Source organism: Ailuropoda melanoleuca, chromosome 1 (assembly GCF_002007445.2).
Source record: "Ailuropoda melanoleuca isolate Jingjing chromosome 1, ASM200744v2, whole genome shotgun sequence".
Classification (NCBI taxonomy): domain Eukaryota; kingdom Metazoa; phylum Chordata; class Mammalia; order Carnivora; family Ursidae; genus Ailuropoda; species Ailuropoda melanoleuca.
This window is the reverse complement of record NC_048218.1, coordinates 128,889,900-128,910,019: the sequence shown is the minus strand read 5'-3', so window position 1 is coordinate 128,910,019 and position 20,120 is coordinate 128,889,900. Positions and strand designations below refer to the sequence as shown.

General features: G+C 36.6%; 2 protein-coding genes and 1 long non-coding RNA gene across 4 annotated transcripts in view; 2 read left to right on the top strand and 1 right to left on the bottom strand.

Moving 5' to 3' along the window:
* Positions 1-20,120, bottom strand: part of CCDC146 (coiled-coil domain containing 146) — a 120,688-nt gene that overhangs the window by 65,226 nt on the left and 35,342 nt on the right. The gene's annotated exons all lie outside the window — the stretch shown is intronic.
* LOC105237851 overlaps positions 1-20,120 on the top strand; it is a 97,565-nt gene that overhangs the window by 51,337 nt on the left and 26,108 nt on the right. The gene's annotated exons all lie outside the window — the stretch shown is intronic.
* FGL2 (fibrinogen like 2) lies at positions 12,074-18,377 on the top strand. Its single transcript, XM_002919663.4, has 2 exons — positions 12,074-12,809; positions 14,939-18,377. Exons 1-2 carry the CDS (start codon positions 12,194-12,196, stop codon positions 15,643-15,645), a joined length of 1,323 nt encoding a protein of 440 aa, XP_002919709.1. The 5' UTR covers positions 12,074-12,193; the 3' UTR covers positions 15,646-18,377.

Here is a 20,120-nt window from a genome sequence, read left to right as displayed (position 1 = left end):
ATATACTTTGTTTTGGAGATGTTATGTAGAACAGTACCTTACTTATAAAATTAAATTTAAAAGCATGTCTAAAAATTGAAAACAAGATAAATCAATTGAACATAACTATGTATCAAGTTGGTGCATAACTACAATAATAAAGAAAATTGTATAGGACAATTAGAGAAGTATGAACACTGGATATATGATGATATTAAGGAATTTTTGTTAGTTGCAGAGTATGAAAATGGCATTGTGGCTACATTTTAAGGGAGTTCTGGCCTTTTAGAGATACATATGGAAATATTTATAAACAAAGTGCTTTGATAATTTAGGGATTTGCTTCACAATAATCTGGAGTTTGGTAGTGTAGGAAGTGAGTGGGGGATGAATCAAGATTGTCCATAATTTGAAGCTGGGTTATGAGCACTCAGGGGTTCATTGTACGATTTTCTTTGTATAGATTTAAAAATTTTCATTATAAGGTTATACATTTCTTGATAACCAGAAGTATCAGAGTTAAGATATCCAAGTGAATGTTGACCTAAAATACTTCAAAGGCTATTGATTTAATCCAATAATGTTATGTTATGTCTATATATAAAGATATAGTATAATAATCAATACTATAATATACTTAATCATCAAAATAGCCAACTTTACTTTTAAACAAAATCCCTATCAATTGGCTTGATTTCCTACCTTAATCACTGAACTTAGCTCTAAGAGAACCTTTGGGTCTCCTCAAAACCCAAATCTATCCTCAGAGATAGAATGAATGAATATTTGCCAGCCATTGAGGGGATGAAAAGAACGTGCCAAAGCATTAGAATAGACTATATCGACTAGTTTAATAAGAAAGCATAAAGGAACAAAATTTACATTTTGATAATTTGAAGGTGGGTCTGAATTACTCATTAAACTTAGAGACTATACCATATTCCACAGAAGACAAGAGAGTGTTAGCAATAATTAGTATTCTATCACAGATTTTTACTGAGGGTATCCTTATCCTGAGCATTGAAAAATAGATGGGCATAATTATCAGTGCACTGCAAACTATCATTTATTTATAAATGTGTTATTGTAGAGATGAGTAGAATGTTACACACAAAGAAACTTGTGGGGAAATGTGAACAATCTAAACTATAGTATTTGGGTAAGGCTTCACTTTAATAGTTAATATACACATAATAATATATGCCAGAAAAAATATAGTAGGAGCCTTGAAAATGTTATCTCATTTAATTCTTCTAATAATCCTATGAAATAGGTATGTCACAGAGAATCTGTGCTCTAAGAAGAGAAGCGAGGATTCAAACTTGCATAAGCACATAATAGAAAAATACATGCAAAAATATGAATGGTTCTCGCAAATATAACATAGTGGGAAAGAAGTCAAACACAAAAAATACATTTTGTATGATTCTATTTACATCAAGTTTAAAATATAGGTAAAACAGAAAGTATGGTGTTTAGGGATTCATGCTTAAGCAGTAAAATTATGAACAATTAAAAAAGGATTTTTTAACAGTAGCAACTACAGGTTGAGTGACAGGGTATAAAGGGACTTTCTGGAACTGGCAATATTTTATTTTTTGACTTGGGTAGCGGTTGAGTATTTGACTTGAATTGTACTTTATATTCTAGACACTTTAATGTATGTGTATTACACTTCAAAAATTTTAAAGATTAAAAACTGTAGAAGATGGTTTATTTTTTTAAATAAAATTACACATTCAGAGAAATGACTTGAAATATTGAAATATTCCAAAATGTTAATAAAAGTGTCATCACACTTATCAAAAAAACCTAAACAACCCAATGCAAATATGAACAAAGGATCTGAATAGCCATTTCTCCAAAGAAGAGTATCAATGGCCAATAAGCACATTAAAACATGCTCAACATCACTAATCATTAAGGGAAATGCAAATCTAAATCACAATGAGATACCACTTCACACTCATTTGGATGGCTATTATTGAGCAGATATTTGTACACCCGTTTTCATAGCAGCATTATTCATTAAAGCCAAAGGTGGAAACCACTCAAATGTTCATCAACAGATGAGCAGATAAGCAAATTGTGGCATATACATACAATGGAATATCATTCAGCCTTAAAAAGAGATGGTATTCTTTCCGATACATGCTACGACATGAACGGACCTCAGAGACGTTATGCTAAATGAAATAATCAGATACAAAAGTACAGATATTATATGATTCTGCTTACATGAGGTACCTAGAATAGTTATATCTATAGAGACAGAAAGTAGAACAGTGATTTCCAGAAGTGGGATAGCCCGGAATGGGGATTTATTGTTTAATGGGTACAGAATTTCAGTAGGGGGCGATGAAAAAGTTTTGGAGACAGACGGTGGTGATGGCTGTACAACAATGTGAATGTACTTAATGCCACTGAATGTACACTTAAAATGGCTAACATGGTCAATTAATGTTATGGATATTTTACCATGATAATAAAAAAGAAGGATTAGTTTTCATATGCATTTCTGTATTTCTAATCTTTTTTACAATGAGCAGGTATTTCATTTATTATCAGAAAACAATTTTCAGGAAAGAGATTTAAAAGAATTGGTCACATGCCGCCTAGAATGCAGCTCTGGGGCACAAGATGTCTCTTAAAAAATAATTATTTTAAGAATTTATACTCTAGGGGCACCTGGGTGGCTCAGTCGTTAAGCGTCTGCCTTCGGCTCAAGGAGTGATCCTGGCGTTCTGGGATCGGGCCCCACATTGGGCTCCTCCTCTGGTAGCCTGCTTCTTCCTCTCCCACTCCCCCTGCTTGTGTTCCCTCTCTCTCTCGCTGGCTCTCTCTCTCTCAAATAAATAAATAAAATCTTAAAAAAAAAAAAGAATTTATAGTCTAAGCCAGACAACACAATCATAGAAAGACAAGTGGGAAAAAATTATGGATACAGATTAGTATATATTTGAGAAAGTGAATTATTTTCATGTAATCAAGGCATGTGAACATAGTACGTTTGGGAAGTCCCAATTATTTTGAAAGACCTGAAGGAACTACTGCTTTCTAAATCCCCAGAACCATTGTATTAGGGAAGTTTTAATATGAGTAAACTATATTTTGGTGGCATTTTTCTATAGTCTAACAACAAATTAAGAGTACCATATAGATCAATCCAGAATTAGCTAGAAAAGCTAGTCTGGAAATTGGAAGACCTGAGCAGCCTTGGTCAGGGTTGCATAGATCATTTACCTTCTCCTAGACCTGTTCACTCATCTGTAAAATGAATGGATTGGTCTTGATAACATGAAACATCATTTCCTGAGGTTTTGTGGCACTGCGCAAAGCTTGCAATAGTTGTTTAATTATTAAAGTTCCTTTAGTAAACTCTAACTAAACACTATACAAAATATTTTATTTTTTTAAGATTTTATTTATTTATTTGAGAGAGAGGGTGAAGAGAGAGAGCATGAGTAGGGGCAGAGGGAGAGGAAGAGTCCCCTGCTGAGCAAGGAGCCCAATGTGGGGATCAATCCCCAGACCCTGGAATCATGACCTGAGCCAAAGGCAGACGCTTAACCAACTGAGCCACCCAGGTGCCCTGTTCTAAATATTGCATATCAATGACTGGAATATATGTTTAGTATGTTCACCTTCACCTGGCATTGTTATTTTGCTATTTGCTGTAGTACTGGTGTTTCAAAACATGAAAACTCAAGGAATTACAAGGAATTGAGTTGTTAGGAAAGCGAATAGTTCCACCACAAAACTCCTTTAAACATTTGGAAATCGGATATGCTGGCTAAAAGTTCACACTGTTCGTAAAGTTAAGCTGTTTGGAACTCGTATGTTCTAAAAGTTTATTTAACTTTGCTGATGGGCAATATAATATGATCTGAAGCAACTATGAACACAACTAAGGCCACTGTCAAACTGATGGAGAAGGCATTTATCTTTGATGCCCTGATGCTCTGATTCCAATCTTATCCTATAACTTTGTTCTCTTAGTATCCAGTCCAGGAAAAAAAAAAAATCCTATAAAATTAGCTTTACATATGGATTTAATATCTTCGTTAAACAAAAGATCATGCTATATCTCCTACCATGATTCAATTTTGCTCCCTTTTTCCCCCTCTAGTCTTTTCTCTTTGTTTCTTTGTCTTGTCTTTAAGCCACCAACCTCCGTCTCTCAAGGCTCCACTTCATTCCACTATATTTCTGTCTCTATGTTTGGGTGGGAAGTAGAGGGGAAAATTTTAGAAGATGGGCACATAATAAGGAGCAGATGTTAGCTATTTGTAGAGCAACTTAAACTTGGTCTAGATTCTCCAAGTCAGGCCAGACTCCCCTTCTGTTGCCTGCCTTAGAAAGGAGAAAAGTAAAATCCCCCAGTCCATAAGCTGCTTCTCCCTCCTTACCCCCACTGCTTCACACTAAAGAAGCAAAGATATAAAATGGAGGGGAAAAAATAGGAAAGGAGCAAATGTAAAAAGCAGAAGATCTTAATATATTTACTCTTTTGTTTTTGTATTTTCAATACTATAGCTACGTCTTTATTCCGTGCATTCTGCAGAATTTATAATTTAGTGAACTGATAAACCCTACACTCATTAAGTAAGTTTTAGGCCTAGGGAAGCTACATATGCCATTTGTATGGGATAAGGTTTTCTTTTTAAAATCCCTTTTGTTCTAAACACTTTTTCTGCTATATAAATGAAGATCATGGTGTGGTGGTCATTAGGGAAATGGGTTAAGAAGCAAAGAAATAAGCCTGATAAAGGAGGGAAACAGGAAGTTCTCTTCTCTACCCAGACAGCATATATTCCAAGGTAGCAGTGATTATTTACAGACACTATACAACCTTTGTGGTCTAACTTGGAAAAAAATAACTTGAAAAGTGACCATTTCAGGAGTAGCAAAAGGACAGGCCAATGCCATGGCATAGCAGGAGGGAATTGAGGGTTCAGAAAAGGCCTTGGTGTGCCCGAAGGCCAGACATATCACTCTGTCCAAGGCTGGCTCTGGCTTGAAGCATGGACCTCTACAACTTAAAGCTCCACCAAGTGAGGAAAGTGTCTGTTTTTTCACCCTTGTTATCCCCAGGGCCAGTACAGAGCATGGTTCAATAAATGCAAAAGAAGTATTCATTGACCAGATGAATACCTAAAACAAAGTAGATCTTTATAGTTTTCTATTGGAATTAATGATTTAATTAAAGGATAGTCTTTTTTTTTTTTTACATTTTGATGCTTTGCTTTGCTGTTATACGGCTTCTAATGAATAACGTTTAGAATCATAAACCGTTACAGCTGAAAGGAGCCTTAGTGATGTATAACTTGACTTTCTCCTATTACAGATATGGAAGTTAAAGCTGACTTAAGTGGCAAGAAAGTGGAGGTTTTCTCGCTAAGAACATGAGTTCCAAGACTACCATCCTAAGGCTCTTTTCACTGTATCATGTCATGCTGTTTTTGAGGTGATCACAGTAATGAATGAAGATTTAGTTTGAATATGTATTTACATGTCACTGAGGAAACTCTTGTGTCTGTTTTGTCTTCTTTTTGTGCCGCAGCAATTGTTGCAGCTAAACTTTGTATCAGTTATCAAGACACATGCCAAATTATTGGTACATGCAAACATAATCAAAATAACTTTGTATTAAATATACAAGCAGAGGAAAGCTGTGATAAATAAAAATGGGTACTTAAAAATAAACAAAATAAGGAGCAAGCAGTTTGACATCTGTTGATAATGATCATGAAGTAGTTTCTTCTACCTTGAAAGATTTTCACTGAAAAGAACAGGAAATGACTCAAATCATAGATATTATCAAACTAGAAGCAGAAAATAAATAAACTAAATAAGATAATGCCGTACCTCAGAACGTGACACTGTAAATGCTTAAAAAGAGTTCCTAAGAACCTGGAAGACCTAGCAGTGTGTTTCAACGTTTACTATTTACAACATTTAATCCGTTTCATAAATTTTATTTACTTACCAGCACAGTGGAAATCACCTTTAAGTTAACCTTTACTGAGAGTTTGAACTTGAGTCTTTTAAAAACGAGTCTCAGAGTAAAGACAGGCATTTAAAAGACATGCATTCAGTATGAAATTATCCAAGTAGCATGGAATTAGTTTAATATTTTCATTTTTCCATAATAACTGAATTCTTTAAGATGCACACTATTCTGATGAATGAACTGAAATATTTAAATAAATCCTTTAGCTAAATTGTATGACTTAATTTATATTTACATACATCATAACATATATGACATATACATTATATAGCATACAATGTATATTCATGTAATATGTTATACATAATACAAATTTATATTCATATATTATTTTAAAATGGCAAATAAATCAATACCTCAAGGAAAGCAAGTGCCAAAACAGGTAAAACCAAATTAACCATCTCAGCTTAGGATGAATGAATGAATAGACATTGCCAAGAATTTAAAGCTATGGATTTTGTGATGACATGCATTCTGTCCTCATTATTCATGGATTGTGTGTTTGCAAATTCATCTACTCATTAAAATTTGTAACCCCAAGATAACACTCACAGGCTTTGGGGATCATTTGTAAACATACCTAGAATGGTGAACATTTTCAGTTGCCCAGCTCAAAGAGGGCAACACTCTGCTGTCTTGTTTCAGCTCTCATACTGTAAACAAGTATCCTTTCTATGGTTTAAGGGTCACATTTTCCACAATTTTGTGCTTTTTGTTTGTGATTTCACTGTTGAAAAGGGCCTCTGAGCTTAGTGCTGAACGGCTGCTTAGTGTTCCTAAGTAGAAGAAAGTTGTGATGCACCTTATGAAGAAAATACTTGTGTTAGATAAGATCCCTTCAGGTGTGAATTATAGTTCTGTTGGTCATGAGTTCCATGTGAATGAGTCAACAATATAAAATAAGGTGTTTTTAAACAGAAACACATTTAAAACAAGGTTATGTATTGATCGGTTGACAAAAATATTATGACCAGAGGCTCACAGAAACCTAACCCAGTATGTCCCTTGGGAGCAATGGTTCCATATTTGCTAATTCAGGGTTTGCAGTGATTTGATAGGAAATAACTACCAGAAACAATGAGGCACAAAGAGAAGGTGCAGAAAGCCATGATCTGAGACGAAAAAAGAAAGGCACAATTTGATTTTCATGATTTCTTTACTGTGTTTTTATTTTTGTTTTGTTTCAGGAATATAAAAGGAAATAAAATCAATTTTCAATAAAGAAATAAAAATAAATACATTTTGTTTCTCCAACATCGGTCATATGAAGTTTTCTAAGTCTCTGGAAATCAGATGATAGCAAAATTAGATGTCATGCCTATGGATCTCTTGGATGATCCTGGGCTTGGTGTGGGATACATGGTAAAAAGAGATTCTGTTGATAGATAATGACTGATAGACGTCTCAAGACTCGCATGGGACATTCCAGTTTCATAAAAATTTAGCTGAGGAGCCCTGAGTACCCCACTGAAGGTCTGGGCCATTTGCATGTCAGATAACTATATATTCTGTAGTCTAATAAAGAGTAGACCCTTGGATGTTTCTTTTTTGAACCACAACCCTTAAGGATTCACATAATGGATCTTTCATAGTAGGTCCATACTAGAGGGATTTCTAGTCTGCCTCTATGCTAGTGAGATACTTGCAAGACGAACTGAAGAAACTATCAACTATTATTCTAGTTTTAACCAAAATCAGGCAATTCTTGATCTCTCTGTGGTTTGCTGAAATCAGGGTATCAATTTAAGTTCTTTCTGTGAAATTATAATGAACAAGGACAAAGACCCCTAAGAAATATTAAAATAAACATTATTTACTGTTGACATTTCAAATCAAGTAGTTTAAAATGTGAATGTTTTGAATTCTTTATTATCCTAAAAGGACATAGTCCCTAAAGTATAATCAAATGCTCTTGAATTTAATAAATCAGAAACTAAAATATGTTAATACATGTAATATCAGTGAAAACATCTCAATGCTATAAATAATGATTGTCATATTAACTTCCTTTAGTACAAATAGAGACATAAAGTGTTTCCTTTAAAAAAAAAACTGCATTAGAGGAAATGGAAATTTATTTTTGAAATCTGACCCAAATGCAGTAAATGCAGATCCTCCCTTGAAGATACTTTGAATAGAAAACAATAAGGAAGTATGAATATGTTGTGAATATAGACTGATGCAATTAATTTTCATATGTGGCTTATAGAAATTCTGCCATGTGTTGGTGCTAAATAATTTGTTTAGATCTGAAAAACAAATCTGTAAATGGACATAACGTGTCAGTTCTGGGTTGAAGGCAGATGTGGGCAAGAAGGGAAGATTCTGACACTGCCATGAAGACTCAGAGGATGATACTCAAGTCAGGGCATACTGGGCATGAGAAAATCCAGAAAGAGTTTCCAGCAAAAGGGAGGAGGCAAAAGGTGAAGGTCAGATGATGGGAATTCCATAGGCGCTGAGGACAAAAAGTCAGCTCTTCAAATTTTTGATTATCTGATAACTGCCTGCTTGAAACCTTCTCTCCTAGTCTTCATGACACTGCACTCTTCCGGTTCTTGTCCTCTTTCTTTGACCATCCCCTTGGTTCCTGTGGTTTCAAGTTGATATCCACACGTATTCTGTGATGATTTCATATCTAAATGTCTAACTGTTTGGTAGATATTTCTATTTAATGGTTTGTCAATATATTCAGAATAGAACTGATACTTCCACACTCTCCCCAACCTACTGCTCTCGTTGCCACATTACTTAACTTCAGCCAGGGTCATATTTCACAGTTCTCCATTTCCCTCCATTTCTGATCAGTGATCAGATCTCATGGCTTCTATCACTCCTTAGTAATAACGTCTGCAATCCCTTTACCACCCCTCCTGCCGTCACACTAATACCTCTCACCTAGGACTCCCATTTCCTATTGGTATCTAGTAGAAGATCCATTCCTAAAAATGGTCCTGGGGTTGGTGGGGGAAGGTTCCTATTGTTAACTAACATTTGAAAAATGCAGCATACATCACTTCCCTCTTGGCCAGCCATATGCTATTTCTCAGATCCGCTTGTCCTGAAACTCTATTCATCAGCATCTAGTTAATCATGTTCCAGGAAACACACTGGAAAACAAAAACTTGGACTATTTTAATGACCTCTAAATGGCTCTCCTTGCCTAATCTTTCCCTTTCCAGTGCATCGAGTATTTCATTGATAGATAAATTTCTCCAAGGTGCTTAAATGATTATATTATTCCCTTGCTCAAAAGTCTTCAGTGGCTCCCCATTGATCTAAGCAGTGATTAAGCACCAGGTTCTCCACAACAATGTACCAGTATACCTCTCCAGTATTATCTTTCCCCCTACGTGGCAGTGTGGCATGGGAGAAAAGACATGAACTTTGGAGTCAGATCCAGGTTCAAATTCCAACTCTGTCTCTTAAAAACTATAAAACAGGCAAGTATTTAAGGCTTTGAGCCCTTTCTTTGTTCATCTGCAAATGTACATAACTGTAGAGATGGAAGGATATACTGACATAGTATTGGTGAAAGCTTCTCCAATAATCGTGGCACACACTCTCTGGCCCTATGGGTTATAAACTCATTAGTCAGGTTGAACCTCTTTCATGTTGTAGTCACTTAGTGTCTGCCTGCAGTAAGTGACCAGTGATTTTTTAAATTGAGAACCCAGAGGATCACCTGCCAGTGTCACTGACAACTGATGAAAGCAGTTCTCTACCTTTATTTGGGGAATTTTTTATGGGTCCTTAAGGGGCAGAAGCCAGTTCCCACAGCGCATCCAAGCTTTTTAGGTGGAACCTTGTCACTGACGCTTGGCTAGGTGGGGCTGCAGGGGCCAAGAATCAGCAGCAGTGCTTGGAAAAGCAAATCCTTGATTCAAAAAGATGAAACAAAAGCCTACTACAAGAGTCAGAAAGCTGCACTTTTGTTAGGTTCAGGAACTTTTAAAAGTGCTTATGATTTACTTCAAAGTCCAATGTGAAGAAAATCCAAGGTCCTCAACAGCCCTGCCTGAGAAGGAAAAAGGAATTTTTGTTTGATTTGTTCACTAGTGTAGCTTGAGTAGTGTCTTGCATGTAAAGGATGCTCAGTTAATATAGGATGGATGGAGGGATGGTGGATGAATGAATAAACAAATGAATGAATGAGGCCATGGCATGCATTTTATATATGATATAGCATAGTGCTGAATATATATAGAAGGTCCTTAATTAATAATTAACTGACGAAATATATGGATTATACCCTAGCCAGTTAAAGGCATTTAGTAATGTATCTTAAACTAAATATTTTATTCCTATATATTTCTACTTCATAAAATATTTTTATGTATTATCGATACTATCATCATTCTCTTTCTTTTAAAATGATCTATTCATTCACCTATTTCTCCCCTCACAACAGGAGAGTGACACAGTTTAAAAACAAGTGAGGAGAGAAAATGAAATTAAGAGATTAATTAGATATTTTTAATCAGAAAGTTAAAAGATTTTGTCTAAATTGGTTTGACTCCACTGAATGGAGTGAGGAGAAAACAAACTTCATTTTTTAAAAAGTTGGAAAAATATGGAGGAAAATGAGGCATAAGGTATGCAGACTGTGTTTGATAAATTTGTTTGGAAAGAATGTTACACTTATACACCACATTTGGTAACACACTTCATTCAAAGTTTTTATAATTATCATTCTCGTATGTGGGAAGAATAGCCAAATACCTCCTTCACAGCTATAGGAACCCAGGCTCAGTGAAGGTAATGATCTATACCTCCAATAAGAGGTAGATCTAGGGGTGGAATCCAGTTCCTCCAAGTATTCAGGAGTAAATACAGTTGCCAAAGTGTAAAGCGACCCGACACATTTAGATAACGCAGAGAGTTAGGGTGAATAGGGTACCTGGCTGGAATGAAGGGGATATATAAAAAAGTCACAGGACATCAAGTCAGAGAAATAAATAGGAGATCGATTGTGGGTACCTTGAGTAATACAATCAAGAATTTGGATTGTTATCCATACCAATTATTTTGAAATTATTTTTAAAGCCAAAAAATCATTTTTAAAATAAAAACCTGAGATGCCAAGATGCAAAACAAATTAAAAGGTGGTTTCTCCAGTTGAAGTTCTTCCCCCTTCCTGCCCCTCAGCTTCTGAGGAGAAAAGGTTTAAAACTGTGAAAAAAAGTTTAAACCAAGAAAAGTTTGAAAAGGCAAGCGTGCGGACACGTGTTTGGGCAAGGCAGTGACAGAGCAAGAGGCACAGAGAGGAGGTGGAGGGACCCACTGTGGGAGGCAGCACCGACACAGGGTTGCCAGTGGGAAGGGAAGGCAGATGCTGGGGACAGGAGGAGAATCAGAGCAGAGCCCGGAAAAGTTCAAAGACTCACTGGTGGGCAACTGCAGAACGTGACCGTACAATCACAAAAATGGTGAAGGCGAAGGAGAAGGCTGCTAGTTTTGATGGAAGGCAATGATGTACTTTTAAATGTGTTTTTGTCATACAGACGTTTCCACTACACTGTGCTAGAACCAGAGGAATGGAAAGCCATCCCTTTCTCTCTACCAGTTTTCTTCCCTTTTTCAAATAGATGAAACAGAAGTGCATGGCATGAGTCAGAAAGCTGCACTTCTTGGCGTGAGTCAGAAAGCTGCACCTCTTGGCGTATTTCTAAAAAATTTCAAGGGCTTAAGGTTTCACCTGAAAGTCCAACATGAAAAATATACAGACTCCTTGATGACCCCATTCTAAAAAGGAAAAAAAAACCCCACAACATTTCCATTCTTGTAAACTTTCTGATCTTCTGTCTGGATAGCTAGCACGTTCATTTTTATCTTTAAAAGCTAGTTTTTCCCGGTGGCATTAGGTACAGTTTATTTCAAGGATAATTATTGTGAAATCCAAGATTTTTTTTCTTGTGCTTTAGAAACTAAATGATAAAAGTGAAAGGTGAGGAATATGTGCGTCCAATCAGCTGCAGTAATTCTGATGCGTATTATTCTGAGAATCAACAACAGGTCTTGGCAAGCTGCGTGCAAAGAGGACAGTCCCCTCTTCCTCTGTGTTTCTGAAACTGGTGATGCAAGCGCTCCCGCCCTTCTCTGAGAACACAGAACGCCTGACTCAGGCAGGCAGCTTTAAAACGGCGGCGGCGGCAGCGGCCCGCACGCATCCCTGCTGGGGTGAGCGCCTCCGCCGCAGACATGAAGCCAGCCAGCTTCTGCTGGCTGAGCTCGGCAGTCCTTGCTGCTTACGGCGTGTTGGTTGTGGCAAACAATGAAACGGAGGAAATCAAAGACGAAACGGCCCGGGAGGCCTGCCCGCTGAGACTAGAAAGCAGAGGGAAATGCGAGGAGGGAGGCGAATGCCCCTACCAGGTGAGCCTGCCTCCGTTGACGATTCAGCTCCCCAGGCAGTTGGGCAGGATTGAGGAGGTGTTCAAGGAAGTGCAGAACCTCAAGGAAATGGTAAATAGCCTGAAGAAATCTTGCCAGGACTGCAAATTGCAGGCTGACGACAGCCGGGACCCGGGCAGAAATGGACAGCTGTCACCTAGCCCGGGATCCCTGGGAGAAGCCGATGACAACAGAGTTCGAGAGTTAGAGAGTGAGGTGAACAAGCTGTCCTCTGACCTGAAGAATGCAAAGGAGGAGATCGACCTGCTTCAGGGTCGCCTGGAGAAGCTCAATCTCGTAAATATGAACAACATAGAAAATTATGTTGATAGCAAAGTGGCAAATCTAACTTCGGTTGTCAATAGTTTGGACGGCAAGTGTTCGTCTAAGTGTCCCATTCAAGAACAAATACAGTCACGTCCAGGTATGTACAATGTTTTCTTATCAGTTGTTCATGAATATTATACAGCTAGACAGTATCTGTAAACATTAACCTGAGCAAATAAGTTAAATACATGACGCATGACATGAAGTAAGCCTTTTAGTCATAAGGTAGTACAGGAAAAACTAATGTCTTTGCAAATGTGACCACAGAAACGATATAAGACTTAATTATAAAAATCATAATTAGTTCTATATCTTATGAAAGCACTTCCGATTTCAAGGAGTTTATTTGCTAATGCCAGAGCTACATACAAACTAGAGTCGAGAGATATTAGTTCCTAATGTTTCAGTGCGTTTAACTTATCTCTTCACTGAAATGTTTGAAAACAACAGCGATATGGCAGTATTTCCAGAGATGCTTTGTTCATTGGAAGTCAGTTCCCTGTGGTTGGCTGACTGCTCTTTCTCATGTGGCCACAAGAAATCTTTGAAAGATTTTAGCTTATCTACAGTTCATAATCCCAAATATCTAGTGAAAACAGGAGCTTTTATAGATGGAATAAAAGCAGCTATATGGCTGCATGTGTGCAGAACTTTTTGCTTCCAGTGACCCAAAAACATTTTAAGGGGAGAGTTTTGGCATGCCAGGAGACCACAGACTTAACTACTACTACTTGACTTAACTACTTAACTACCACTGCTATGCCCACAAACCTCTAGCCCTGGCACTGCTTCCTCCAGATGCTGGCTTTCTACCTGAGTTCCTGGGACAGTGCTGCTGAGGGTCCTGCTACACTTTGGAAAGCCATTTCTGCATTAGGACCTCCACTTACCATGAGCTAAGGTTGAAGGGATAAGGTGCCTGGGACAGAGATGACATTCATTTGGAACAAGCACCTCATGTGTGCTCCATCCCTAGGGGATCAGCCAGGGATCTGAAGGTAGGCAGGGCTTTCAAGGACCGCTGTTGCTCATATTCCTGGCAGCCTGTATCTGAATGTATCCTGCACTGCAAGGCAGAGGCTCACCTCTTAGTGAAATCTCTGAGCACACATTAAGTTTGATGTTGTGTGGCAACTTGTAATGATATGCGCAAGACCCTACCATCTAGTTTTGTACTAAAAGTTTGGGGGAAATATTGGAATACTCTAAAAACACATGAATAAATTTTTTTCTGAGTAGTTCATATTAAATTTACCTTATCTAGCCCAGATCTTCGTAAGAAATATTTGAGCGTAAATATCTGTATTTGATTTCTACAGAACCATGTTAACTGATTATTACACTTACCCTGGACATAACCACCTGTTGTTTCTTTCTAGAAACCAAACATATGAAACACTGGCTAAATACTTTCCAGATAATAAGTTCAGAATAAGAAAACTGGTATATTATTTAAAAAAAATTTTTTTTACTTGATCTTCTGTATTTAGTTGTCAAGTGAGTAAAACAAATGTGAATTTATGATTAGTTGTGTATGTTAGAATTTTAACACATCTTTTGGAACATATCTTCTAAAACCTTATGACAGAGGAGGGTATCGGCCCCTTGAGGTGAAAGGAAATAGAAAGAAACTTGTGCTTTTTCTGTATATGTGGAATGCAGTTCAGGGGAGTTGGAAACATCTGACCTTTAGGACCAAGGAATGCAGTAGTTAAAAAACAAACTTCACAGCCAGCCAGAACTCAGTATGGGTCCTGGTTCTGCCACTCAATGCTTCTGTGAACTTGGGCAAGCCACTGATTCTCTTTGAGCCTAAATATCCTCACCTACAGAGTGGAAGCAATACCTACATCATAAGGTCAGTGTGCAGACTAAGTGTGGAAATGTCAAGTCTTTGGCAGAATGCCAAAAGTACATAAGTAGCACTCACTAAATATTAACTAAATTACTAAAACTTCTTTATTGACCAGGATCTTGTTCGTTGTGAACATTATGATTACCAACCAAGAGCCATGTTGGAAAGCCTTATCTGCTTTTATAGCAACAAGTTCTTACTCTGAGGCCTTAATAAACGTTTGCTAAACAGGTTCAAGTAAGTTTTCCAGAGCAGGGTTTCATTAACACCTTTGATTGAATTATCAAACTGCTTTTGTAAATATAAAGAATTTCTAAGATGCGTAGTTTTTATTAACAGAGTCCAATGCCTTTGTCTTCTTCCCCATTCAGTTCAACATCTAATATATAAAGATTGCTCTGACTACTACACAATAGGCAAAAGGAGCAGTGAGATCTACAGAGTTACACCGGATCCCAAAAATAGTAGCTTCGAAGTGTTCTGTGATATGGAGACCATGGGTGGAGGCTGGACAGTGCTGCAGGCCCGTCTCGACGGAAGCACCAACTTCACCAGAACGTGGCGAGACTACAAAGTAGGCTTTGGCAACCTCAGAAGAGAATTTTGGCTGGGGAACGATAAAATTCATCTTTTGACCAAGAGTAAGGAAATGATTCTAAGAATAGATCTTGAAGACTTTAACGGTGTCAAGCTCTATGCCTTGTATGATCAGTTTTATGTGGCCAATGAGTTTCTCAGATACCGTTTGCACATCGGTAACTATAATGGCACAGCTGGAGATGCCTTACATTTCAGTAAACATTACAACCATGATCTGAAGTTCTTCACCACCCCAGATAGGGACAATGACCGATACCCCTCTGGGAACTGTGGGCTCTATTACAGTTCAGGCTGGTGGTTTGATGCATGTCTTTCTGCAAACTTAAATGGCAAATATTATCACCAAAAATACAGAGGTGTCCGTAACGGGATTTTCTGGGGCACCTGGCCTGGGATAAGTGAGGCACAGCCTGGTGGCTACAAGTCTTCCTTGAAAGAGGCCAAAATGATGATTAGACCCAAGCACTTTAAGCCATAAATCACTAATGCTCATTCCCCTGAGTATTCATTACCTAGTAGGGCAATTAATTCCTTCAGCACTTTGGAATATGTTTCATATTCCTTTTCTGTGACTAAAACTTTATCTCTAAGCAGTGGGTTCTTATGCTGCACAGCATTTGAAATAAAGCTGAAAAAATACACATTTTAAAGGACTTCTTTGTTGCTGTTATACCGTTGTCCAAATGAATACTTGCAAAGCAAGTGGGAGTACTGAGAATTACACATTAGATTTATGATTTTCTTAATTTCTATTAATTGAAAAGTTTTCTATTTACTTGTATTACTCACTACAATTATGAATTCATTGTTTATTTAGCAGGCTGGATTTTTACACAAGTAAACTGAATTTCTATTATGACTTAAACACATTTAAAGGTAGATCACTCTTATCAGGCCATCCTCAGTTATTGGGTATTTCTTTGTCTCTGAATGCCCTGATCCTCATTAGGAGATAAACTTTCTCAATTTATGGCATTTACTTTGGTTCATGAAGACCCTACAGTTCCCAGATGAAGGGAAATATATATACTTAAACCTGTTCAGGTACGATTTGTGAAATGTAAAATATTTGTCATTTAAAATATTTTGAAGGCGGTAGCATAATGTCACTCCTAAAAGCATTCAGAAAATTCAACCTTAAAGACCATTGTTCAAAGGTAATTAATTCACAGTTAATAACCCTTAGGTGTTGGATGGTGAAAACTGCTTTAATATAAAATTTAGCTTCCTTTGCTCTGTATGCACAATAGTTTTTAATTTAAGATTGCTCCCTTCTGTGCATGACTACTGGTAGGCTTTCCTTAGGAAGGGTAGGTGTGGGTGGGGCATGAAGCATTTATTTATAGACTAGAATACCCTGAAGGCCAAAGCATTTATATCCAAAGCAATAATTTCATTAGAGGATTCACTTCATAGAAAGCTAAGTTTTATAGGACATAAGAATTTTGAAGTATATAGAATAGTAGTGCAAATATTATGTATTTCAATCCTAACTGGTGTATTACTTATTTTTTTAAAGATTTAAATACAGGTGTTTATTTCTTTTTAACCAAAATAAAATATCTGAAACTTTTATAATTCACTAATTCTGGAGTGTAGGTATCATTTTTAAAAAATTATAAAAAATAATGTGTTAAATTTCATCACTGTAAAAAAGGGATCATTTCAGAGAGAACAGTAGTATTCTGTCGAACATTTTAAAGATATTCTAGAATAAAATTTGAAATAATACACTATATGTGGGTCATAGAAATATATTTCATCTTTAATTTCTAATTTGTTTCTACTACAGTAACCAAGTTTTCAAAATAAACTCATAAAGATGCAACTTTACTCCTTTGAAAACGATTAAGGAGGATAGCTTCTTTAGGTAACAAATTAACTTTTTCAAATATTGCCCTTTATAGAAAATTCTAACCAAAAAGAAGCAAGATATGATTTAAAACATATATGACATTCAAAGTTTTCAGGTACACATGATGAAAATTAGGTTATTATGAACACTATTAAAATGTTAAAGCAAGAGAAATGCAGATAGAATTATGATGACCAAAATGTAAAATATCACTGTAGATTTCAAAGGCTTCATATCTACTCAATAGTTTAATAAATGTAAATGTAACTGATTTATTCTTTATTTCTCTTTCTTTTCTTTTAAAAAAAGAGCACAAAGATTTTGATATTATACAATGTATTTATTTCAGATAAGAGTGTTTTCATTTACTATATTAATTTTTAATGTATGTGTAGGTTTAAGTCACTTTCTGTGATCAAAAATGGACTCATGAGGCAGGATCTTATTCTCTCAAACTTCTATTTCTCACAATGAAAAAAAAATGGACTCTTCACAGAATAAGTTCTAAAGAAAATAGCTCATGTAGTGAGTGTCCACTGACTTAATAGAAACGAGGTATCATTTCAGGAGATTTGGCAAATAATTCATTAATCCATGTAAATACTCAAAAGCTTGTCCTTTTATCTTTTCACCTTATTTCAAAGGGTCAAATTTCATTTTCAATTATACTTTTATGGCACTTTTCTAATAAAAAGTTCTGTGACTTAGAAATTCCTTTTTGAAATCATTTCATGTCATTTATAAAATATATTTTATACTTTGATCATCTTTAACATGTTGATGGAGATAGATTATATATGAGAGTCTTTTGCCTTAACATAACTATTCACTAATATGTGTTAATGTTCGTAAATGTGGATTGATTAGTAACAAATATTTCAGAGTCTTGGTTCCATTTTAAAGGCTAATATTTGTTATCTTAATTAAGACTTTATTTCTGAGCTTTATCATTCTTTGAAAATGTTGACTAAAATTAGTCCTTAGAAATTCCAAGTGAAACTAATTTACTCATTGCTGAGAAGGAAAATCAAGTTTTTCTTATAAGCAGTAAGGCTTCAAATGAACTAATGACACATCTGTCCAGTAAAATAAAGAGCTTAAACATCTGAAGCATGAAAGATACCCTGGTAACAAAATTTGCTGGTCCTTATTTTTGAATGGCTACTCAAGGAAAGGTTTTAAAAGTAAAAGTGATGGGTAATGTCAACCTGATAAGCTTTTGTTTAGAATTCTTATTTTCTTTTACGTATAAATAGGTTTATGTCTTTAACAACCCTGTAAAATAAAAGATTTAATCTTCACATCTATTTATTTCTGCAGTGTGGAAACATTAAATATTACTGTTTGTAAAATAACATTTATATATTTACTCTTGTCTGAAAAGTTGCATAATGTTTACCTAATTAGACTTTACCTTTGACTCTATAAATATTTTAATGAGTTCTGTTTCATTAACAGGAAGACAGGGGCAAATACAGGAACACCATTATCTTATTTCCCTCCAGAATACTGTTGACACGTTGGAAAGACACAAGTTTCAGTTTCCTTTTGCAGCTTTCAGCTCCATCTTTTTCCATCATTAAAGTTGCTGCCCTGGCTCAGCCCTCACCAGCTCCTTTGGATAATGCAAACGCTTTCTCAGAGTTTCCCTGCCTCCAGATTCAATCTGTTCCAACCCACCCTCCATTTCACTGTCACGGGGACTATTCAGAAATACACTTCTGATCATACTCTTCCAGCAACTCCTCATTTCCTACAGGATGAAAATCCAGCAAATAAACCCCTTCGCAAAATGATCTCTGCCTCCCCTTTCTCTGTCCTTTTCTGCCACTACATATACTCCTGCCGTACTGAATGCCTTGTTGTTCTCGAATAATCCCCATGTTTTCTGAGTTTTTTGCTATTCTGTGCGTGCTGTTCCCTTGGTAGAGCTAGAATGCCATCCTCAACCCCTGCTGGGTTATGTCTTACCGCTAGTGATTAAGAGCAAGAACTCAGGAGCTGGTCTTGTTAGATTTGAATTTCAGCTCCACCCTTTGTAAGCTGTGTGATCACAAGCAAAGTCACTTAATCTCACTGTCCCTTGGTTCTTTCAGTTATAAAATGGATAACAGTAGAATCTGCCTGGAAAAAAAAAGATTCTGCCTGACAGAGTTATTGAGAGGATTAAATGAGATAATATGTATGAAACACCTAGAACGTGTGTTTGTGTGTGTGTGTGTGTGATCATCATCATCCTAAACAGTTCTCTCTTTTGGGCAGTCTGTTCTGAGAACATTAGGAGGGAGTTGGTACCTCTCTTCTTGGGTCCTACACCATCCTGTATATTCCTCATTATACATTACATTATTCAACAAGGGTTCTACCTTGAAATCAATCTCTTCGGCAAGTATGTAGAGCCAATTTGAGACCGTGTTGTTATTCAAAATTGTTCATGAGTATGTTACCGTAGATAAGAGCTGTAGCGTGAAGAAGCTGGAGTTATAACTGGGGAAGGAGCTGATATTGTCAAATCGGAGGATTTGGGAGGTTGTGAATACAGGTGAACACAGGCCAGAAGTGATGGAAGCCGGGGGGAAATATGGCCAGAGAGGATAAGATATACTACAGATTGGGTACATGCACTGGCAAGCCTTCACAAGGGGTTCTGGGAACATGCCTCTGGACACATGTCACGCGGAGGGGTATGGCAGTACCAGAACAGACAGTGATTGGTCTACCTGCGTTCCTAAAGATAAAAGATTTTTTCATACTTCTTAGACCATATTGTAATTTTGAAATTAATTTTACTCATACAAAATCCATGAGTGTTTTAATTTAAAAAGTTACAATTAGACTAAAGACCCCTTTGCAAACCACCTTCAGTTCCAATCTCCTCCCTCTCCCCAGAGGTAACAGGCAGTGTTGGCTGAATCCAAACTAATTTCATCCTGGGTCTTGCCAAAATGCAATGTCTACTGAATCATATCTGTGCCAAGTTTCTTTTGTTTATTGATTGGGAAGAGTTGGAAGTGAGAATAGAAATGAGGAAAATCGGTTTTACTTGGAGAACTCAGTCCCCTGAATTCCCAGATGTGAATGCGCCTCCTTTGCTCCTT